Below are 25,312 nucleotides of genomic sequence, written 5' to 3' on the forward strand. Positions count from 1 at the left end.
CTACACGTTCAAAGACCCTTCATCTTTAACGTGTAAACAATGCAAATAGATACAGAGGTTAATGAAAATGATTGCTGAGGTTGAGAATGTAATTTTCATAGTATTAAAGCTATGACTTGCAAGCTAATTCCTGGCACAAAGAGCCATATAACCTTAACCGGTGTTGTGTGAGCCAATCCTGATGGAATGAACATGTGTAGCTCTCTCACTGAGCATGACTCAGCTACAGCAAACCCACTGACCAAATGAAGCTTCATCCCAACATAGAGCAGCCTACAAATGTACAGGCACTCTGCAATGATTGACTTTTTATTGCCTGACTCAATAAAACAAAGCTGAGCAATTCCGCAGCCTGGGAATGAAGGATGTACTGTAATTTGATCTAAAGTTCCTTAAATCTCATATTTATAGGAGCTGCAGTAGGCACTTCATGAGTTGTAAAGAATGTAAATATCACTTGTGTAACAACAGACCATGCTTAATAGGAGAACTAAATCTAGAAATACTGAACATAAATCCATTAATCAGCACCCTAGCAAAGCAGGTAAAGAGGCTGATTGTTGATTATTCTGTATATATTTGTGATTCATTTCTAGATGAGTAATTTTTCTTTCAAAAATAGACACAGACACCTGATGAAACCTACACAAATTGAAAGAGCACACGTAAAATATAAGATTCATAATTCAGAGTATAAAGTAACACAGCAAGTACCACCAGGAAGAAAATACTAAGTCCACACTACAATTCATAACAGGGATAATAGCCTCAGGATATTTTTTTCTCTGTCTCAGAACTGGTGACACTACTCTCGGGGCTCCTGCATTTTGTTTGAATTCTGCTTTGTGGGATTCAAAGGCCTGCAGTGACAAAATCAATACGCATGCTCCACCTGCTGCTCGCTCTTCATTGCACCACTGAAGTTGTAGCATCTGAGTAGTGATGAATGTTTCGGAAACTCCTATAAAAGGTTATAAATGCTCTGACTCAAACAAAAAGTTTCACTAGGTTTCTGATGTCATATGTGATTTTCATATCTGAAATTACCTGAAAAAGCATCTTACCAACTTACCTAAGTGCATTTTCATAGGACAGAGAGTCAGCTAGCCAGACCTTTTAGGAGACACATTTGGGGAATTATTTATGCAGGAGAAAATTTTGAAAGGGAAACTATTTAAAAAAAAAAAAAAAAACACACACACAAAAAAAAAACACCTGTAAAAATTGATAAAATAATACCTGTGCAAAATAAATTTCTACCTTGTTCTTGATGCAGTGTTTACACCACTAGTCATTGGAAGTATAATAGCAAAAGGCCATATTGACTTAATAATACTCTGCTTTCCAGAAAAAAATTTGTCACACTTCTTCAAGAAGTTACATATTAAATGAAGAGCTTGTTGGCCTATTGCTCAGCCATCCAGAAAGGAAACCAAGAGACTCAATTCTGGCCCTTCAGTCCCTCAAGTCTTAAGTGGTCACAGTGTTGCAAAACTCAGTTTGGAACAGGCAGTTCACCCAACCCTTCCAATGTCCTGGCACACATCCTCCAGAGATTTTTTTCAGGCATGTTTTCATTCCAGCATCCTCGACTTGAACTTCTGAGTATTTTTTTCCTATTTTTCTTGAATCCTTGAAAAAGAAAAATTAAAATAAAGAGGAACATCTTAAAATATTCCTGTATGACAAAAGTAGAAAATCAATGTAATTTCCTTCTTAGCATCACCCACCCTCAGCTGCATCTTGCTCAGTGAAACAGCAGGGAGGTGAAAGCATCTAAAATGGCAGGTTCTATTATAAAAATTGTTGCTTTCCATAGCCTTAGCAAAGAATGACTAACATAGAAACAGAGATAGGTGCTATATTTTTAAATTAATGAAACAGTACTAAATAAAGACATTCCAGACCCACTTTCTTTTTAAGAGGAAAAATGCTGCAGTTTGACTATTTCAACAGATCTGATTCTACAGCATTTATGCGAGAATTATATAGATAAAATAGCTTTTTCTCCCCACAAAAAAATAATATTACACAACTTAGTCACTAAAATATGAAAGACATGCAAACAGATATCTTGTCCCTAGTTAAAAAAAAAAAAAAGTGGTGAAGTACAAAGAATAAGTGAAATTATAGGATCACAAGAAAGTTCTCAAGGCTAAAAGCAGAACTTCTTCCAGTGAAGATGAGTTCATATCATCAGTGGTCAGGCAAGGACCTGTACCCAGATCTGTCCAACTAAGTTCAAGAAAAAAACTGGATCTATTCTAGCATAAGTTGAGCAAAGAAGTTCATGCCAAAATAACACAGCAGGATTAGAAATTGCCTGAGCCCCTGCTATTCAACAAAGGTCAGAATTTGAGTGCTGATTAGTTTATGCTGCTACGTGGATAACTGATGAGTGCCCAGAGGATTCCAGAAAAATAATTAAAATGTTGCAAGAGCAAAGGCCAGAGCAAACTGCAGCAAAGTTGGGGTTTTTTTTCTTTTTCAGTGATCCTGGCACTGGGAATTTGAAATTGTTTCTCAGATTCTGTTCAGTCTGAATAGGACTACTGAAGCTGTACTCAGAAGCTGCTTATCCTTGGAGTAGGAGGGAATTCCTCTAAACAGCTCTCCACAGGGCCTGGAACTTAAATACTGCACTCAGTGAGACACAAAGGACCAAATTTAGGCGACTAAATGAAAGACAGAGGTAATCAGCCAGGGACTCCCCAGTCAATAGACAGCTAAAGCGATACCGTCTGTGAAATCAAAGATATTATTCACTTCATCCTATAATTTTCTGAATTTACTCCCTTTTAGGCACCCTAAAAGAGTTTGTTTCTCTACTGTTTATAAAGAGCCACAGGAGAGAGAGGCTGCAGAGGTCTGTGTGTGTGAGCTGGGGCTGTCCACCCCATGGGAGCTCACAGTGTGGGCCCAGCAGCTGCAAGGTCAAGCCAGGGTGGCAAAGTGCTTCAAGAACCATCTTGAAAGTCACTGTCAGTAAGAATGGGATGGGATGTGCCAGAGAAAATGGAATAGGATGTGATGGGAGAGGTGGGATGGGAAGTGAAGAGGTGGAAGAGTAATAGTTTTGTAGATCTACAATCCTTTAGCTATTTTTGAGTCAAGCTGGCCCCCATAGAGCAAACGTAAGCCTGCTTTCAACAGAGCTGCTAAGAGCAATGGAAATAACATCTCCATCCATTTAACATCACCTGGAATTACCAGAATGTGGATCAACTGCCTACATACTGAGCAAGCTGGCATAAGGAACAAGATCTACCTCCTTAAGGGGAGAGTAGGCTTTGTGCTAAAGCTTTCCGTGACACTTAGCTGCTGGCTTAAGAACAAGACACGAAAGTCATGTCTTCCCAAAGTTCAAAGGAAAACAATTAGTCACAAGGAACCTGGGATGAGGTGAAGGATTACAGAAGAAAAGTAAAGACCAGGCCAACAGAGAGAAGGGCAAAGTCATGTGCAAGAAAGAACAAAGAGATATCTGCAGATCTCGTTCAGTCACCATAACCTGGTGAGAAAAATAGAGTGGATTTTACAGTGAACCACCAGCCTTGGAACCAATGTTTGTATGTTGACATATTTTTATATATTAATTTTCACACTGAAGGAATGTCATTAAGACACACCAGAACAATGTCAGTAATGCTTTACTGTCAGTGGTAAGCTGAGCCTTCAAATAGATTTTTAGCATAATACAGGAAGGAAATCTGTTGGTTGCTAAAGGAGATGGATGCAGTAGTAAAGATGAAACAATAAAATTATTCAGGAATATTTCAGCAGAACAGGTAAGTGACCAATTTCATCTAAAATCTTATCAAAACATGAAGTGGGATTGCTTATATACTAAGTGCTAAAGTTGAGCACTTAATTAGACTGTCAAATCTGGGAGGACCAGAAGCAGATTAAACTTTGGATACTTATACACAGTGATCAGACACTGCAGAGCAAAGGAAAGATTAGATGATCATAACTAATCTAAGTTTTAATTAAAATTTAAAAGCAGACAGGTTTTGCACTTCCCACAAGGGAGAAAAAGCAGAGTTACGACAAGATGGGTTCAAGAGTATTTTTCTCATTTCTGAATCGAATTTAGTATCCACTCTTTCTAAGGTTATTTTTAGCTAAAAGAAAATTCTCTCAGTTTAAGTAACTACCACTGAGGACCACATTCCATTTTCATTTATTGACTGGTGGAATTACCTCACAAGTTAATAAGATGAGTAGTTAGAAGTTCTCCATGTTGATGAACATTTTAATTTTAAACTTAAATTTAGTGTCTTGACTCCTGAGCATTGACTGCCCTCTGTTCAAGCCCGCAGGCAATGTCAGAACAAAGTTCACTTTAATGGAAGAAAAGGGAAGAATATTGTATCATTGTCTCTCCCACATATATGCAAAAATGTTAATGCCCAGTCTTGCAGTTTTCAATGAAGATTGCTGATGATGTCAGAGCTATCATAACCCAAAATATAAAATAATGTATTTTCTTTCCTATGTAGGGCTGATTGACTTATTTATTATGGTTTAATTAGATGGAGAGTTTAACCCTTCTTGTATTTAGAAATTGTTTGAAATTAATTTCTAACTTGTGCAAAAGTATTTACTACCCATAAATACTTTATGGGGCGTTAAGGTGAATGATTTTTAACTTAATGAACTTTTAATCTCTATTTATTTTTCTAGAAAAGAGCAGCCTGGCCTTACTCACATAGAACTGACCTTACCAAATACTTTCAGTGCATGAGGAAACTCATTACAGTTAGGATACATAGAGAGCTTTTTCAGAAATGCTGATAAATATAATCATTCTATCAGGTTAGAAATTTATGGTTGATGAGTATCAAATACATTTGAAGACTCTAAATATTATAATTTAAAGAGCAATTGTCCAAACTTTTAGAATTTGCCTTTTACGCTGCAGATCAAATGGGAAACTTGGAATTTCACAGAGAACAGACCTTTATGATGGAGAGTTGTAAAGAGAGAAAGTATGTGAGTGAATAACAATTTTGACCATGTAGAATTTTGAATTAGGTTTTACACTATTTTTCAGTATTGGCCAGTATTAAATCCTTCCAACATCTTGAATGTGACTATGAGCTGGATGCCTGCTAAAACCTAGTAGCTACAAAAACAATGAAAAGCTCGATGTTTAACACTATAATGAGTATCAGTAACTATAAAATTATCAGAAGTGAACACAGTTCAGTTAGAATTTACCTGGAAAGACTTGAAACACATCAGCAATTAGAAAAAGCTGAGCTGGAATGCTGAAGTCTTTTCATTTCATTACTCTCTCTACTGAAGAAAGGATGAAGGACATCTAAAGGCTCAACACAGCTTTCTAGGAATGTATCAAAGAACTGGAGGATGCTCAGGCAGGAATTTTAGCTCTTCAAAAGAGCCACATAAAAATAAAAGGAATAAAAAAGTTAAGTTTCTGAAACATCACAGACTCAGGAGACTTACACTTTCTCTCCCAGTCAGAGGTTTTTCATTGTTGAGTAGCTCACAGATAAAATAAGGAAAAGAAAATCAATTATCTTACCATGTTAAAGAAATGTGAGAATACAGCATGTGAGGAAAACCATAAAAACCTCAAAGTGGGGCAAAGAACAAAATGTAGTTTAATAGCTATATATGCATGACATATGCTAAGTCAAGCAGGAAGAACATTCAATGCCTTCCTAAAAGACTGGAAAATATTTAGCAAAAAAGGTAGTGCAGGTCTATGCAATGTTTAATTAGAAACCAGACAACAATAGGAATAAAGACTGAAAATGGGGAGAAACTCCTTTTTTTGTCATTTTAAGGCTGAGAGAAGCCGTAAAAGAAAAACTGAGCTATGGAATACTCAGGGATATTCAGGGAGGAGGGATACTACAATTTTATTATCATGAACTGCTTGTCTATCCATGTACAGGCAAAACAAAACAGAAGGGGAAGCCTGAAATGTAGTGAGTACATGCTAAGAATCAGCATGAAAAAAAGGAAAATGTAGACTTTAAAAATAAATGTAACATTACTCAGTCTTTTCAGGAAACTGCTACGTTTGTCAGAAGCACTCTGCCACAACCGTGAGGTAAAGAATGAAAACACATTAAGTGGAAAATAAAAAGCCACCAACATGTTTTATGTGCATATATATTTTATAAGTATATACATTTACTTTTTCTACAGAGAAGGGGAAAAAAGAACTTTTGTGGGAATTCTCACTTGTTACTAAAACAAAGTAAAGCCTCAATCTTATCATGATTGTGCAAGGGACAAAATCTACCCACTGGTTATGTATTACTAAATTAAATAATGACTTTGATAAATAAGCATAAAAGTTTCAGAATTTAGAGTACCTATAAAAAACTAAAAAATATGTCAAACACTGTCATTAAGAGCCGATATCTTAAAAGAACATGAGGCCATATAGATAGAGATTAGAACTGCAGATAAGGATATGCAATGAATACAGAAATAGAAAAGGAAAATATTCCCTAGTAATAAACAAGTAAAAAAAAAAAAAAAAAAAAAAGCACTGGTATTGCAATGATAAAAAAATAGTCTTATGTTGAATATGTAAATAGGCTATAATTACAGATTAATGGTAGAAAATGGCATAATTAGTCTGCATATGCTATATTGTTATTCATGGTTTCCAAAAGTGATGTTATTAGAGAATACAGCACCTAAAGAAGTAATCTCATGCTTGAATTGAGACTTGCTGGCATTCCAAGTGTGGGAACAACTGATAATGAACTGCAATTTGATTGATGCATTTTCAAGTGTGTTTTAAAAACATGTTATACACCCATATCGCTTCAAGCCTGGTGTTTGCTCAAAGGTCCTATGGAAGGGGTTAATTTTTTAATTACCTAAGAGAGAAAGAATGAAGTTCAGACCTCCCTGTGCCCATCAACAGGGGAACACATTCATGAACATCCCAAATACAAAGACTTTCAGCAGTCCAGCTGCTGCTCAACCCAATGCTGAGAACCATCCAGAGAATGCCTGCTGAGCTTGCTCAGGGAAGTCCAAAAGGAAAAACAAGAGGTATCTGCAGCTTCTTCCACAGAAGGAAGAAACAAAGACAGCCCTCAGTTTTCAAAGATCACAAAAAGAAAAAATTGCAAAAGAGCCAGCACAGACATGCAAAGGTTAAAATCCACGAGGTGCCACACAGATCTTCTAAACAAAGTAAGTAAGGCAGGAACTGATCAGCAGCCCCAGATATTTGCATTATACTATCACTAATTTCTAAGTTACCTTTGCAAGAAGATCTGTAAAGTTACCTGGCCACAAAGAATTAGATATAATTGTCACTGCTAGTTGGTAAAAACATGACAAAAAGGAGGCATGCAGACCTTTTCTCCTCTGTACCAAACATATTAGTTAATGTATTTGTTTATCAAAAGCACAAGTAAAAACTCTGATTGGTCATTCTTTTTAAACAAGAGAATGTGGTGCTATCACGATGACATATATGTCTTCCAAAAAAATAAAAAATCAAATTATGCAAAATCAAAAAGCTTTATACAATAGTGTTGTGAATGCAGATAAAATATTATGTACATTGCAAAAAGCTTTCCTCTGTAATTTTTAATATCTTTCCCAGGATACATGGAATCTGTTTCACTCCTATAATAATTTTCAATATTCCAATGCATTCTTCATAAATAGCAATTTCCTGAAAAGATCATTTTTCACAATTATATTATATGGTATCTGACAAGTCAGTGCCATGTCAGATTATGTCTGGTAAGCAGAGCAGCCATACAAGGAACCAAACAGAAAAAAAATAAAATCTGGGGTTTTTTTGATTCTGTGCTGTGTAACATATGGGTGTCCAAAACAGGATCTGCTGCTCTGTAAATAAATATTTTTGCTTTTTCTGAAACTCATTATTTTCTGAACTTCTATTTATGTCTTTGAAGAGTGAAAAATGTCAGTGGTGCTTCAGCACTTAACAAAGGCAGGAATTTTTTTGCAACCTTTTCAGCACGTTTTTGTCCATTGAGCCAAAAAGTGAAGGCAGTGTGACAGTGACACCAGGAGAAGGTAAATATGTCCAGTCCCAGCTGAGTTCCTCTACTGTAGCTCATCATGGGAGTTATGCTTCAATTCCTGGCTTCAGCAGCCATCTAGGAGAAGAATTTGCTCCGTAGACAGATGTCTGGAGCAGGCTGATGCCCAGGAAATTACACGTAAACACACTGCTCTCTGCCAAAGAAGAGTTTGCCTTCATTTATATCAATATTTCAATTTAAAGAAAAACCTGCTTTCTCCTACCTCTCAGGGTTTCAGGTTTCTGTATTCCTCCATAATGATGTGATAATCACCTCACAAATATGTGCAAGAACTGCACTATTCCTTTTAAGTTTATTTCAAAACTGAGCTTATAATGATTTATATTCAACTCTTACCTTTCTTGGAGTAAAAAAAAATTATACTTTTTCTTGAAAAATAGTCCTGAGTGAAAAAAATATTTAGCAACCCTTTTGTAATTCACAAGCTGTATGTGACAGGTCACATTCATTTCAATTTTCAAGTTAACTGATTGTAAATCATTTCAATTTTTTAAACAAATTTGTTGTAAGAGTATAAAATTATTTCTAGCAAAGTTATATTAATCACCTTACACTTAACTGGTTAAAATTAATTTAAGACAGATAATTTTTTTTCTCCCTGTCAAGAGCTTCCTGCATTGCAAAGAAAGCAAACAAGAGGGAAAAATACTATGCTTTTCAAATAATCTGTAAATATGTTGCCTATTTCCACAGTCCATGAATCTCTCCAGAATTTCTTGCTGACTTAAGCCACGTGAATTTAAAAGCACATCCTACTCTTTTTGGTTCTCTTAATATTACTGTTGATATCTGAATATCTTAAGCAGGACTTTCTTCATAACAGAGTGAAATAAACTGCTTTCTTTTAAACTATCATTTTGAACAAGGTCTTATTGCAAAAAAATTAAGTGGTAGCAAGCATACTGAGGAATTTTTAGGAATGAGTCCAGTTCACATAAAATTATAAAAAGAATATATATAACTGATCTGTTTTTCAGTCACTCTACCCATTTCCTGCAGAAAAGTGAAAATAGAGGTAATTCAGTTACGTTTTGAGTAAAACAGAAAACAAGCTGAAATACTGATTATTAGTCTAACATACTTTGTTTTCCACACACACCAACCTGTCAAGCTGTGCTAGAAACAGTGGCCACAGAGCAGGGAGCAAACACAAAAACACAACTTCCAGCTCAGGAGACACCATGGACACAGCGCTAAGGTACAAACATGCAAAATACTTCTCTGGGCTTGGAATCTTCTTCCATTTTTTCCCCTAAACATACAGTGCCCTCTCTCAGAGGCAGAATCCCAAGTCAGATGGGCATTTGTTTTGATCCTGAGCAAATCCTCTTGTCCTGATGTTTTTAAGGAAGTGTGTCCTTCAGCCTCCACCTCTGAGCTCCTCCCTCAGGGGATGCCCATTGCTGTGGCAGCTGCACACTCACAGAGTTAGTACCACGTTATCATTTCTAACCACTGGCACTATTTCTAATTCCATGGAACACACACAAATACCTCTTGGAGCATGCAAGTTGAAAAATACTACTGTTCTCATTTATTGTTGCTTCTGGTGCTATTTCAAGGACTGTTTATGCTTCATGTTTGAGTTATGATGTCCCACGCTTAGCTCTCCTATCTCATCTCTTCATGGCTCTGATGTACAGGTCAATAATCAATGCGGAACTGTTTCCACAACCTTGTTAAGAATCTTATTTTAGTGAATACTTTGCCTTTACAATATAAACGTGACTATTGTAGGGACAAGAAGAAAAGGAAAAAAATTAATAAATTTAATGCACTTAGGTAAAAAAAAATAGGAAAAAGTATTTTCTGCATTTTAGCTCAAACCAGGAAATGCACACATGATTTATCATTCTTGTGTACTCCATAAAGTATCTTCTTCCAAGTTGGACAAGAGAATGCAGAAGACCAACCACAGGGATAAGTATCTCCCTTTCCTTCAGGCACTACTCATGCCCTCCTCTACACTGATACTTCCTTCACTTCCTTTTTCAAATGATTCAGACCCACCCACATGGCATTTTTTTTACTGTCCTGTATATCAGACAATGAAAAATATATCATTTCCTCATAAATTATTATGGATTATAATATAAAGTACCATCAGCTTCAGAAAGTGATTTGTCATGTTTCAGCAACAGTGAGAAGGGTTTTTCCCATACAGACAGACTCATTTATAAACACTGAACCTTCAGAAAATCTTCATGAGGGTTTGAAGGACTCAAGGACAGCGTGAGTGAAAATGACATGAGCAAGGGTATTTGAATGCTAACAGATCATTTCTTTGTAGGGAACTGTCTAATATTCCAAGGCATTCAATTTCTATCATCAATCTACCCAGTCAATAGTGTAGACAAAGATAGACTCAAAAGTGTAAAGAAGACATAAAATCTGTATCATTATGAAACCTGGATTCAATTTTAGTCAAAGTCCTTTATTAAATAGATTATCATCAGGTGTGTCACTCATCTAAGCCTCTGACTTATTCTTCCCCATTGTAGTAAACATTTCGAGTTGGCAGAGTCACAAATTCTATTTGCTATTCACATCGCATTGTCCTTTGTTTTGTACATCTCACCACACACTGTTCCATTTGGGCCATGATTCAAACATAGGCACCACTTACTTACAAGCAATCAGCAAAGAGGGATGAAAAACAATGTACATTTTACAAGGTTTTCTATTGCCTTTTTTTTTTTTTTAATCCAATGGAAATAGATGTCAACAGACTATTTTCAGGGTTGGGGAGGAAAAGGAAGATCTTAGTAATTCTGCAAGAATACATCATGAAGGAAATGAAATAGACAAACCAAGTCACATAAGAAAAATAAATAAATAAGAACCTAGATGACCACTCAAGTTAATTACCCTCAGAATATTTCTTCCTTAACTGCATATACATCTAATAAAAATAGAAAGGGTTCAACATGGGCATTACTAAAATTTTTACTAATCACAACACCAACTGTATAGTCTTTCAAGGGAACATTATCCTGCTGTTTACAGAAAGCAGAAAATAGATGCTGTCCCCTATCCATTCCAGGGAAGGTGGGCACCCCCAAGTTGAGCTAGACAGAAGTCTTTTGGAGATGACAAGAATGGGGTATCACACAAATAAAGGAAATAAGACCTCTGAAAAAATTAAGCCCTTTCTGGTAGTTGCCTGAAGTATTAGTGCAGTCCTGGCAATGCTTTGTCTAGCTTTACTGTAGAAATGGTTATCCCATTTTGCATACCATTCAGGAGAACAGCATTAACTGTGAGAGTGACCACAGCTAGCAAACACAATCTGGGGGCTGGATGTTTTACATCTGACAACACCAGTAAGCAGCAGAGTCTTGTCTGAGCAACCTTATGTCAGTAATCCATCAATTTGATAGTATTGATTCTACTCCTTTCATATTTCTGTCCCCACTAGACAAAATTTGCAAGATACTAAGAGTAAAAAGAAAGTTATTTTATCACATCAATGATTTGAGCAAGAGCATTCCAGCACTCTCTTATGTTTCATAGATATATTTAAGATTTCCTTCATTGGGATACCTAGAGACCACAAAAATAGCTTGCAAAGGTTTTGTATCAGTTTGAATTCACACATTTGTGTGTGCATTTCTGAATGTAACTGGTAAAGCAGATGAAAGCAAAAGTCCTTTACTTCTACCATGGCTTCAATCTGTGTTTTCCTTGTCATTTTCTTGCTATAAGAAACAATGAGACAAGACCAAATTTCAGTGTGCAAGTTCCCTTAAAAGAAGCATACTAGGGTTTTCTCAAACAAAAAAGTTAAATCCAGGGAGGTGGGTTATGGATAACAAAAGTCCTAGGAAGGGTGGTTTTATTGAACAGAGGAGCACCTGGAAGGGGAGGCCACATCAGTTCCATTGAACTAACCAATATCTTATGGTCAACAGGGAGATGGAGGCAGGTGAGCATCCTTTGAGATGGCCTGGGGTATCCCATCTCCCTCTGATTGTTCCCTTCACAAGGATATCAGTCTCCGGCAGATCTCTGACCTCTGACATCCTCACAGGAGGCACTTTACATAGGATACCTGACCTATTCAGGTGAAGCAAATAACTGCTACCTGTCCATGTGTGCACCATCACCTTAGGTATTTATTTAGGTGACCTAATGAGATTAATGTGTCCTCTCCTCCTTCCTCACTATATTTGAATAGAACCCAGACACAAGTTTTTTCACTCATACAATGTTGCCCTGACAACAGAGTATTTTCATGACTTGCTTGCATTACTTAGCCTTTAGAAAATGACAAGTGAAAGACCCACAAGTACTATTTACATGTAACTGTTAATCAGGCAGGAGCTACTACAATCAAGTTTTGCTGAGTTTGTCTCATTTGGATGGGCTGCCGGACAGCAAATAAATCCCTGGAAAATTTTTACATGCTCTAAATGAGTGTCCCAACTAGAAGTCCAGTCTCTAAGCAGAGTCCAAAACTTCTCAGAAACCAATTTTTTGTCATATTTAAACTAGCATCACACTAATATAATATTACTACTTTGTCATCAAGATTGTAACTGGAAAACATTTAGGTACAAACGCCCATACAGATGATGCAAGTGCAAAGTTAAACATTGTAGCAATACTCTTGGAACAATTTGGATTACAAAAATATCTTGGTCCAGCGGCTGTCTACAAGAGATATTTATGTCATGTATTAGTATCTGAAAGGTTTGTTCACCTTACTGGCTTTCACTTCATTCAAGTTTTGATTTGTTAGTTCAAGTTATGCCACTCAAAAGCTAGAAAATCCTTTCTGGCTTTGGAAAGAGCAGAGAGATTAACATTGAAAAGGTGAACAAAAATTAAAAGAAACAGACCAGCTGCAGCTGGTAATGAAATCAGAGCAGGTTTTTATCTGAATTTATTAGAAAGTTCAGAACTGTTTTCAGCTAACTGGAAGTTTTCTGTTTTCTGCCCCTGCACCCTAAAATGTGCTGTGGTGCAGAAGGCAAACTTTTATCCTTTCCTACTGATTTATTTATGTGACACCAGCATTCATGAATGCTAACATTTTCTAGTGCAGTGTCAGTCACAGACATGTGCTACTCAGGGAGGAAACACCTCTCCTGGAATTGCTTCCCCAGGTTCTCCTGGCTGATTCAGTGAATCCAAAGGCTTTTTACTTTTATAAAGTCTTCACCAGCAGGGCTGAAACACAAATGTGTTCAAAAACTTCTGGAGAAATCACCTCAGAGGGAGCACAAATAATTGTAACCCCAGTGCATCTAACCCCACTCTAGTTTTGACTGTACCTCTGTGTGAGAGCTGCTCCAGGATGATCCTCAGGTGCTGCAGAACAGGGGCTGAAATGTCATATTTATAGATGTCTATTACTGGCACTTGCTGACATCTCCCAAATATTCCATCTGCAGGAAAGAGAAAAAAGAAAAGGAAAAATACACATTTCGTTTTCTGAGAGGAAAAACAGCGTGATGAGATGCGCATTTCCAATGTATCCTAATTATACACTGAAGGAACCTTTTAAAAGACACTTTAAAAAGCTATCAAAGGACCACTGAAGTCATGAGACAGAATATTTTCTATCAAAATAAATAAATACTGGAAAGAATATTAGTTGGAGGAATATCCTATTGTATGAGATAGGCATACAGTTTATTTTATGAAGTATTTTCAGACTTCTGCTTCCCAAATCTTTAGATGTAAGACTTCTTTACTGACAATTCAGTGAGAGAAAATCTTAATGTTCAATGCCTACTATGATGTGGATAAGAAGTGCAGCATCCAGAAATATAAATATTAATTTGCAGAAAACTATGTGGATTTGCTGAAACATTTTTAATGTGGGAGCTGTGTGTTAGGCATTGGTAAATGAGAACTGAATCCATAATGGCTAGTAAAGGCTCATTTCAAGAAGTACCCTCTAATGAATGCAATAAAAGAAAGCTTCTCACAGAACAATGAGATATTAATGTGGCCTAATTTATTTAGCTCCATTCCATTTGTCTGAAATGACAGACTCTTCTCATCAATGTCTTTTCAAATCACACCTTCTAATTAATTTAGCTTCTTATTAGTCTTTATTTAGAGAATTGTTCATTTTGAGGCAAGCTTCCTGTGTATGTGTGGGAGGAACAGGGAGTTCAAACATTCAAATTACCTTTCTCCCTTTCATACAAAAGCCTAATTCAGAGTCTAGGTGCTTCACATACAATCTGACCATCTGCAATTCTGGGTCTCTGAGAAAGAAAGTGGTTTCATTTATTGTTCAAAATAGTTCTCTTCTATATAGTGATCCAAAGGAAGCAATTTAAATGCAACAAGTTTAATTAGCAAAATATTCTACTGCAATCCTAGTTTTAACACAGTAATTACTTCTGCTCTGATACTACATCTATGCTCCAAAAGGAGAACTGCATCAGATGAGCAGAAAATAAGGGTAAGCATTAATTTGCAAACGTCCATTACTTTCTCTCCTACTTTACAGAGCTAAAAGACTACAAATGGGAACTACTGGCCCAGCTGTTCACTAAACACAAATAATGGCATAAAAGAAAATAAACCAAACCAGGATACAGAAAAAGGGCATTATTAGCCCTCACTGTTAAACACAAATACCTCATTGAAATTAGCCAACTTCTTCTTTCTTCTCCTTTCCAATCCTCCTGTCACTTACAACTGCCAAATTAAGTTAATTCAAATTAAAACCCTACATCTGAATCTAATTTTGCTATTGGAAACTAGGTTTAATTTGGAAACCACACAGACAGATAGGGTTTGGTTTTTTGACATGCCATGTGAAAAGCAGCCTAACAGCAGATTAAAATATTCATCTCTGTTTAAAAACCTGCTGCAGTTGAAAATAAGCAAAGTATATAAATATCAGTCAACTTGTAAATGGATGGATAACAGGAATAGGGTTTTGATTCAGAAAGGAACAGAAGATCATCTCAGTGTTTAGGAACAAGATTGTTCAAAATGAAACATAACCTGACACAGCCAACTGTACTTTGGGATACCACCATTACTGGCTACAAAAATTAGTACAAAATCTATGTTCACATAAACTAATATCCCATATATTTTTTAGAGATAATGTACCTTAAAAATAATTCTAATCTTATTTTAGAGTCCAGAAAAGCATACTCATTCAGCAAAATTGAAAGATTTTTGAATTAAGTATAATTTAAGGATGTCTCCATGGATGTAAGAGCTAATTCACTCACAAACTCCAAAAGAGACCAAACCGTTTTCCCAAACTCAGAGTTTTCAGAAACCTTCAGCCTTTTTCCTTTGAATAGAACAAAACCCATTTAAATTCTAAAATTAACAATTAGCACATGAGCCTGAGCTGCATTATACAATCTATCCAAAAACACTGGGACTACTTAGGGAGAAACTGCAAGTTACTTTGGCTTTTGTACTTGAAATATGGGCATAATAAGCTTTGGAGGGGCTGCAACCACAAATAGCACTGGGCTCTGCTAAATGCAGCACGAGGAGAGAGGAGTGAGAGCAGAATGCCCCAAGGAGTGGTTGGCAAATACCAGCTCTAAAATACAGAGGATCTTTGTGTCGGGGATTACAGTTGGGCTGGAGTCGTGCAAATAATACATTTCATCGTTCAGCTGCTTTTTCTAAAAAAGTAGGAATTTTCCCAGATTTTTCTGTTTGCTTGGGGCTTTCTTTTTTTTTTTTTGTTTTGTTTTGGGTGTGTTTTGACTTTTTAATTATTTTTTTTTTAATTAATAAGGTTTCTGTGGCAAGATGTAAGACCTAAAAAATTAAATTGAGGTTGTGCATTGAATTTTCAGGGTGTCTTTTAAATAAACTTACTTTCAATTACACAGATTGCAGGGCAAGAAAAGGCAAGGGAAAGCCATTTTACCAAGAAAAATTGTCAAAAGTGCCCCTCTTTTACTTTCAAGAAACCTAAATGGTAGATGTGGGGTCGGAAATGGCTTAGATCCAGCACAAAGCTCATTTTTACTTGAAAAACAGATTAAATTAAATTACAGCTAATTTTTAAAATGTCCAGGTTTGTCTACCATGAACTATCCCAGTCACTGTGGGATTTACAGTAAGTCAGTACATGGTGCATCTTTCTGGACCCTGCTGTGCAACCAGCTGGTCTCAAACAGTGAGAGAAATGTCCAAAGCTGGGCACAAAGCAAAAAAGAAAGTGGAAAAGCTCCCAGATTTTACAGAAGATGTATCAGGGCAGAGGAAGTTCAAAGAGTGAGTGATGTTTTAATAACACCATGATCTGTATGCCTATAGCTGCTGAGAGGTTGCTTACACTGAACTTCCACTGAATTCGTGTTAGGAGAGGAAACATAACATGGAAAGGACATCTGCACTTTACACAAGCCCAGAATGAGGGAAGGGTGAGGCTGATCAATAGGGACACATGTTTCTTATTAAGGTGTTATCATTTGCTGTCAGCAAAAAGCAGAAATTTCCATAATAATATCTTAACAGTTATAGTTAGACCAGGGACAATCTGCATTAACAGCGTGCTCATGTTGGCTCTTAGAGAGCTGCTAGATTTGTTTCCAAAGAAGACAATACACCCATACACCCAAGGGAAATAGTGAAATGTTTCTTTATCCATTTGGCTCTTTTGCTGATAGGCTTAATACTTGAGAAGAAACAGAAACAGAAAATTTTACCATCTTGAATTTCAACAAATATTTATGCACTAAAGAGTTAGATGCTAAGATTAAAGGACACAAATTTACTGTAACTCAGATGCCTAATAAGATCTCAGAGTGTCAGACGTCTTTTATTAAAGACAACTTCCTGGAGCATGGTATACATATTTACACTGAATATTTATCAACTTCTAGTGAAAAAATTACAGCTGATAGATTAAACTATGAGCAAGTCAAAACACAGGTTCTGGAAGGCTGATCATTGAGAGAGGTCTAAAAGGAAATGGAAAACACCCATCATTATTCATTATTATTGCCCATTTGTCATGAATTAGTGTATATATGTGACCTACTGATGAAGTACCACATTGTATTCATGATTGATATCCAGGTACTCAATTATGTAATAGGAGACCACAAAAACCTACAGTTTGAAACAGTGTTGAAGAGTTGATTGCACCAGTTTGTTGATTTTGTAAAGGAGATGGGCATCAAGTGCTTAAGAGATACTAAAAAAATCCTTGGAAACTTGTGCTGAGTGTCAACCTTCACCTTGAAGACAACACTATTTGTTGGGCAACTGATTCATGAAGTTCTTTATAGGCAGTCATTCCTCAAAACAAAACCAAAACCAAACCAAACCAAACAAAAAAAAAAAAAAAAAAACCAAAAAAAAAACCCCAAAAAAAAAAACCAAAAAAAAAACCCCAAAAAAAAAAACCCAAAAAAACCCCCAAAACCCTATCCTTGGCAAGAGAAAAGTATCCCATCCTGGAACCATTATGTATGCCTAATCTGGTGACTGAAGCTAATATGTATCCAAGACATGGCACAATTTTGAGTAATACCACCAAAAAATTCTTGCTGAGTGTCTTTTGCTAGTGAGCAAAGGTCTGAAGACTGGTAGAGATACTGGAGTTTGTCTGCAGGCAGCTGAAAGCTTGATATATGTAAATTAAAAGATTGTGCTGTGCAGTGATTAATTATTTAGATCTGCATGCAGTGAAACTTTCACATGGCACTGACAAGTGACCTTTGCAAAGGAGCCTTTAAGCAGATCCTTTGAAGCACCTGGTTCTTCTGCTCTTCAAACTCCTGCAGCAGCCAGAAAGGAGCAGCTCTCCAGACAGTGTCAGTAGTCACACTTCAGCTTCCTCACACTAATTACCTGACAATTGATAACAAATTAAAGTAAAGCTCTGTATAAAATTCAAGTTTTGTCCCATACTGCAGTCATTGTGCTCAGTTCCGGTAAAAAAGAAAGTCCACAGGCCCAGTGGTGTGTGTCAAATGGCAACTTCTGCCACCTCGGCTTGCATCATTTGTGCACTTGCAGTTAATGAGAAAACCTACTGTAATGTTTTCAATGGGCATCATTCTCCAGCAACTTAACCTCCTGTAAGAAAAGAATCTTTTCTTCTCACTGAATATGGACATCACTTCACACTCCTTCCCCTAGCTAGTAGTTTAAGGTGCTATAAGGTCCAGGACTAATAAAAAGGTCAGTGTTACAACCCCCAGTAAGAGCCTGAATTGCCTACTGGAGAGATTAAATCCTTTTCCAATGGGAAGCATAATATTTGCATCTCAAAAGTCTCAAGACACTGAACTTCAAGGTCACAGATGTTAAATGTTTAGGAAGTATGAAGGAGATTGTTAGAGTATTTTATTCTTCTCTCCCTGCTGCTTCCCATAGTATGGATTTCCTTTCAAAATCCCTTTTCAAAAATTAAAAAGAAAAAAAATTAATGTTACTGTTCTTTGAAGAGGATGTTAAGTTGTATGCCGGGAAGCTTTCTTCAAAAGATATAGTCCACAAATCCACATTCAACATTTACAAATAAAGTCTTCAGCAAACAACACATTTTTAACATTCTATCTATTAAAAAACATTTTTTCATAACTTATATCTCTACTTTTATATTCACTTAGCAAGTAAGGTAGAGATAATACAGATAGAGCAGCAATGGCTTCCACAGTGTCATTTCTCATACAATGTTTTGGAAACATGAGTCCAGCGCTTCCAGCAGCAAATCCTGCAGTGGTTGAGCAGAAAAGCTGCTGTTTGCAATCAGGGGGAGAGCAGCTTTCTGATGGGCAACCTCCTTCTGCTCAACTTTTAAAACCTTTTTGTCATTTTATTTTGCTTATCTCCCTGGTTGTTTTCCTCAGTGGCCCCTGGTTGTTCCCGTTTCAGAGCAGTAATAGTGGCATCTAGTGGACAGGGATCAGTCCTGGAGCACAGCTGCTCACCCCCTGAATTCCCTGCTTCCAGATCCATCTGGCTTATCCCAGTAGAGAACCAAGCACTTCCAGCCACCCTCCACCCGCGCTGTCCTTCCCTGTCCTAATGGCTGACAGGCAGGTGGAAGACTTGAAGGCAGCTATTTAAAATTAAGAGATATGATTTTAAAATTAAAGGCTACCGTATTTGTTTGTAGAAGTAAGGAATGATAAAGACAAGTAAGGAAAGTGCATTGAAACAGTTTAACAAGAGTATGCGGTGGCATACTGCTTTTGCTGCTGTGTGAGGCACAAAACATTATGCAATAAAAGTAAATCCTCAATTTCAAGGAAAACACAGCATATTTTTGTAGATCCATTTTGCAAATATAATATAAACACCATAAAATGCAGAAAACAATGAATTAGGACATTCTAAACATGAAATTTTTTTATCCAACAAAAAAAATTGCCATGTAGTGGATAACTAAGAGTCCAGTAAATCCACTCTTCCTCAGCTACTGAATAAACTGCTGCCTGGAAGGCAAAGGTAACTTTAAAAAAATTCTGCTGCAATCAAGATCACCAAACAGTCCTATAAAAGAACTCTTACAAGATTTAATACCTCTTCTCACCTCTCTGGAGTCAGATATTTAAGAAAAAAGGCGGATATCTGGTCTACTTTGAAAAATTCCCCAAACCTAAAACCCCTGAATATTTCTGCTGATTAAAAGAATTGGGGAAGATGTTAGTGTTCATGTTAAAAGATAAAAGCTAACATTAACAGCAGCATTAGTTAGCTGTTGTGCAAATACTGGGATAGGGCTGGGATTTGCAAAGCTCCACATCATTCTGAGGCATGAATAGTTCCTCTGGGCATTATGGTCTCCTTGTCTCAAGGAGTAATTCTGACTGCAAGTTCTGGAGGACTCAGTCCTTCCTTTAAAAAAGGAAAAAATATATAATCTTCAACAGAAGAGAAATATAATTTCAGTAACTACTTCTATGTTAATCTGCTAATTTAGGTGCTGGATTGTACAATCCTAAATCATTATGCACACTTAGAGATTTTTTTTTTTAAATTACAACAGAAATATGTAAATTTTAGAGAAAGTAACTAAAAAAATCCTCAGTACACCAAAAGGAGGGAAGGAAAGGCCTGTGAAAAACTGAGTTAGAGGCTAACAAATCAAGAAGAGAGCAGGCTTGCCATGAAGTGCTGCCTGCTTCCAAAAAGCCCCACAGTTATTCAGCTAAGAGAATGAAAGGTCCAGATTTCAATGCCTACTTTATTCTGAATTCTGTGATTCAGAGCACAGAAATGAAGCTTAACAGGTCATACTTAGACCTTGCAAACACTGAAATAATGGCCCTGCCTTGGGAGGAGAGGGCAGGAGGGACTTTAAGGAAAGGAAAAAGTGGATATGAAAAGAAAGCAAGTCTTAACATTTTGCTGCGAGAGCTAATGTTCAAGCTGAATAATGCTTCAATAACTTGGTACTTCTTAGAGAATCAAATTTGAACTTTCCACAGCTCAGGTAACTACATGGCATGAAAGTCATGTTTTGGCTCTGTGATGAGGATAATAAAGGATCAGAAAATAGTGACTGAATCAACATCTTCCACATCCAGATAACCACTACAGTCTGTAAGCCATGGAACCATCTGCCTCTAATTCTGATCAGAGGCAAATCCAGAAAACCTTTGAGGAAAAAAGCCCAAGAAATTCTAATTGTAATATGTTGAGAGGGCTTTTCTAAGCAAAGCTATGCCTTCAGAATTAGCTGTGATGCTTCTAAGAAAATAGAGCTTGCAATCAAAATTCTCTAAGCAGCAACTCCCTTTCTGGTCAATACTGGTAGTAAAGAGAAAAGGGAGGAAAGATTTGAACATATAAATCCTCCTCCAAGAGGATAAATACTGTAAATTCAAGTATAAATCAAGTATTAGTAGGGTTACAATAAAGCTATCTTTTCCTTTAACACGTTTAGCTACAGGACTGCAAGATTAACATATAGGTTTACCATACATTGCTATCTCAATACTGAGAAATCTAAGCCATGTGCCCTCCCCTGTTTAGAAAAAACCTTTTTTCCTAGAAAAAAAGACAGAATTCTGCATCAAATTCTGACCATGTCATTATCAGAAAGATATGAATAAACTAGAGAAGTTCAGAGAAAAATGAAAGAAAGGAGGCAGTCACATAGAGCCTTAAGCATTGAACTACCTGATTCTTTACAAGAAACACTAAATGTTTATGCAACCTAGTTGATTAATTATTTATTACATTATTGGGAGAAATGGAGTGAAGAGACAAAAATGAACATTCTGAATCAGAACAAGTTTCAAGCAGGGCGAAACTATTCTGGAGCTGTTCAGCTCCCTCCTGGAAGAGTAATGGAACTCCTATTGCTTGCACTGTTTAAAATTAAGCCAGAGCAACAAGGAATGGTGAACAACTGAAAATCAACAATTTTTTTTTAAAATGTACCCAATATGCATTTATGAACAGAGGTTACTGGAGGGACTAAGAATTTATTTATGGAATCAATGAGATGCAAATATACTAATGCTTATTTATGTACACTAATTTTCCAAGTATCACTGAGATGTACTTCAGTCACTTCAAGGATCCCCATTACATTTTCGGTTGATGCCAAGAACCACTTTGGTGCTGGCAATGTCTTCACTGTGTGATCAGACTGTAGCTGCTCTTGCATCTGTATTCCCAAGGCAAAAATAACTCTGAAACATGTTCAGCAAAATGCATTTCTGCATTAATTTTAATTTTGTATTAAAAACAAAGTAGTGAAAGTTTTAACTTGTCCTAAGTGCCAAGAGCTTGTGTTTTAAGAGTTAGTTATTATGTGTTTGCAGGAGACTCTGCTCTTGTGAAAACATGACTAATGACCATTCCATTCATATTCACCAGCTGCACTGTCTAACAGAGCAAACTAGGTTTATTTCTGTCCTTTGCCAAACTAGAAGCTTTCTAGATCTTTGCAGGACAATATATACTGTGACAGCAGACTGCTTTTGTAAGCTGAGTCACTGAATTTATTCCTAAATGGAGCTGACTTCAAACGTGCATGGAATTATAGTAATAAAGATCTCCATCTTTTTCCCTAGCTACAAAATATTTTTTTTAAATTATGGAAAATTATGTTATGCGAACCTGAAAGCATCAGCAGAAAAATTAAATGTGATGCTTTGGGGAGGGGATGGGGAGGGGCAGGGAGGAGAAATCCTTATTAACAAGGATAACTTCAGAGTGCTGCACCCTGGGGTCTGATTAAAACTGTTTGGAGCTATCTCAGAAATCTCTACACCTTGCTCATGTCTGTACTGCACCTACAGAAGCCACAGCACATCAAGCTGCCTCTGGCAGCTTATGCTTGGGCACTAGAACAGCCAAGCACCTCACTCAAACTTTGACCTCAGGAAGCCAACAGTTTCAACTGAACCGTTTGAAGACCATGAAAAATCTGAGTTTTCAAGAAAACTGTGCTTTGAAATAGCTAAATATCATACTACATACCTCAGACCACCTCTCAGAAGCTGCATCCAGAAAAGTTATTTCTATTACAACTAATTTGAGGTCCTGACACCGCTTTTCCCCAACTGTGTGACAGACCCAGAGCACTGCCTGCAGCTTTGCTGATGGCATCAGGTGAAGGGCAGCACATGTTACAGCCCTCCTTGCCTGAGTCAAACCCCAGTGTTCAGCCAGAGACACTGTGAGGGCAAAAGCACAAAGAAGGGCTGGGGATATATGGAACATAACAGCAATAAGTGGGAACAAGGAGGCGACATCATTCAGTGTACAGCAATGGTAAAGTCAGCATGGCAATGCAGAGTTCTGGAGTCCTCTGAAGATGAACGATAAATTTTGGAAAGGGCATTGAGAGAGGCAAAGGAGATTATTTATGGGCTGGAAAAAGCCCTATGGTGAAATGCCTTTTCCAGCACAGAAGTCCCCAGCACAGCAGATGATCTTTTGTCTCTAAGTAAGCCTGCAGACAGATGGACTGATACAGAAACAGGGATCAGGAACAGGGCTGGGAGCAGTTTTAGAAATATTTATTCTCCTCAATTTTGTGTGCTACTATTCAAAATAACTTTTAAGGCCAGAAATATCTGAAATTATGACAAAAAGGGATCTGAAAAGCAAGATTTATTTTGCTTTTGCAATGTGTACAGAGACCCCGTCAATATATGTGATATGTGCAACCCCAAATTGCTTCCTATTTTACCCACAGAATACATACAACTCACACACAAAATACCTAACATTTGTGAATACCTATAAGTTGTAATGGGCTTTTTAAAATACAGTATACAATTAAAACCCATTCTTTACCAGGACTTTGGAGGCTGGATTTAAGCTGCTCACCCTCTTAGAATATCCTGCAACTGGAGTGGTTAAGTACAGAAGTTGTAGACTCAGCACATATATTTAAAAGAAGATAGAAGAAATAAAAAATAATTTTGAACAAAGTACTCATGCTACAAAAGGAAGAAAAAAGCATTCATCAAAGATACAAAATAAAAAACTTGAAAGCCAGGAGTTTAGAATCAGCAAAATAACCCAGTGAAATAATATTTTACATCAACCTGTATCTCTCTAAATGTCTTCTTGATACTACACTGCTTATGAGGTGCCAGATTCTTGGAGTAACAAAACCACACAGAAAATACTAACTCTGTTGTTGCTTCCTCCATTCCAGCAGAATGCTCTTCCAGCAGAAGCCATCACTGGTTTTTAGGATGTTTTGATAGATCTAACAGAAAGGGGTTGCAATCCTACTTGAAGGAAAATGCCTCTACCCAAAACCTACTATTCTGAAGCTTCTGCTGCATTATTTACAACAATCACACACATTTAAATAATACTGCTGAACTTAGGACATTTATTAGATGGATAAATATTCACCAAGATCTCGCTGCACACAGATGACTTTTCTTAAGCATGTCAACTCAAGAGTTTCACTCTTTTGCCAGTGCTTTGTCATTCCCCACTTATCCAACAACCAGCCCAGCCTGTGCTCCTGTTCTGGCCAACAGAGAGGTTTGGAAAGGGCCAGCAGATCCAGGGTGGTGGTGTGGGCATTACCAGAGACCTCTCCAAGGTCAAAAACACAAACAGAACTGCAGACTCACTTATGAAAGCAAAGGGATAAGCCAATATTTTTTAAATGGGAAAGGAAACAGAAATGCAAATCTTGAGGAAGGAAAAAGTCACCAGCTTCTCTCCGTAGTCATATTTCAGCACTAATTTTCCAGTCAGCAACAATGCTTCTGTCATTAAATGTAATGTGGATATACTGGAACAAGAATGATTTCCAAGCCATGTACAGACAGAAGCAGATTTAGATGTATGCAGTGTTTTGGTTTAATATACAATAGCATTTTCTCTAAAGACATCAACCGAAATAGTCAGTTTTTATTTTTTAATCCAACTTCTGCATGCCTCGTAGCTGCAGTGATTTTACTTTGTAGCTCATGTATTCTTCCAGTGTCACTGAGAACAGCAGCAAGAGAAAACTGTTACTAATACTTGCTACTACCTTCAGTGTTTAAGAACATTCAGTGTAGCAACAGGACATCCCATTTCTCTCACATCTGGAGCACCACTCTTTCAAATAAAAATTTTCATCCCCAAGCCAAGGAACTACAGTCTGTTAAAACAACCTGCAAATTTTAATAAATTCAAGATTTTAACGTCAGCACCCGAAGTGTTTTGCACAAATTTCATTTGCCGCAAAGTTCATATTCTGCCTAAACCACTGACTGCTGTCATATTTGGTGCAACTTGTTATGGGTGGAAAGATAAGCAGCAGGGCAGCAAAAAGAGGAGGTTTATCTCTGGCAGCTAATCTCCTCAATCAACAGCACTCAGCTCTGCTTAACAGCCGTTGCCAAGGAACGGGGACCAGCTTTTCTTATCGGCTTCATAATGTTTCATTGACTATTCAGACTAGAATAGAAAGCTGTGACACTCAGGGTTATAAGCAGCACAAAATGAAAATGGCATATTATGTGGTATGAAGAAGAGAAGTCTTTTAGCCCTCACCTTATCTGGACAGTGACTGTTACTCAAAAAAAAGAAAAAACAAAAAGAAAGAAAAAAAAAATCATCTGTCATTTTCTGCTCTGCTTGTTTTAATATCACAAAACAAACGGAAAAATATACCTACATAAATAAGATTACTTTTTTAACACTGATGGCAGGTCCTCAGCAATTCACTGACATCACTGATACCTCTTATACAGTAAGACAAGGGTTGTGTAGACCCCCTATTACATTACTGAAAAGCAAGTGTTGGCTGCTTATTCTAAAGCTATTGCAGCAACTTGGATGCTTTGAGGGAC

At 37.0% G+C, this 25,312-nt stretch overlaps 1 protein-coding gene across 1 annotated transcript in view; it reads right to left on the reverse strand.

Annotated features, from left to right (window-relative positions):
- Window positions 1-25,312, reverse strand: part of PTPRN2 (protein tyrosine phosphatase receptor type N2) — a 630,254-nt gene that overhangs the window by 456,506 nt on the left and 148,436 nt on the right. The window contains exon 3 of the mRNA XM_041487587.1: window positions 13,358-13,471. Within this exon, the coding sequence (XP_041343521.1) occupies window positions 13,358-13,471 (114 nt within the window). The remainder of the gene's footprint in view (window positions 1-13,357; window positions 13,472-25,312) is intronic.

Source organism: Pyrgilauda ruficollis, unplaced genomic scaffold, assembly GCF_017590135.1.
Source record: "Pyrgilauda ruficollis isolate IOZ18807 unplaced genomic scaffold, ASM1759013v1 scaffold12, whole genome shotgun sequence".
NCBI lineage: Eukaryota > Metazoa > Chordata > Aves > Passeriformes > Passeridae > Pyrgilauda > Pyrgilauda ruficollis.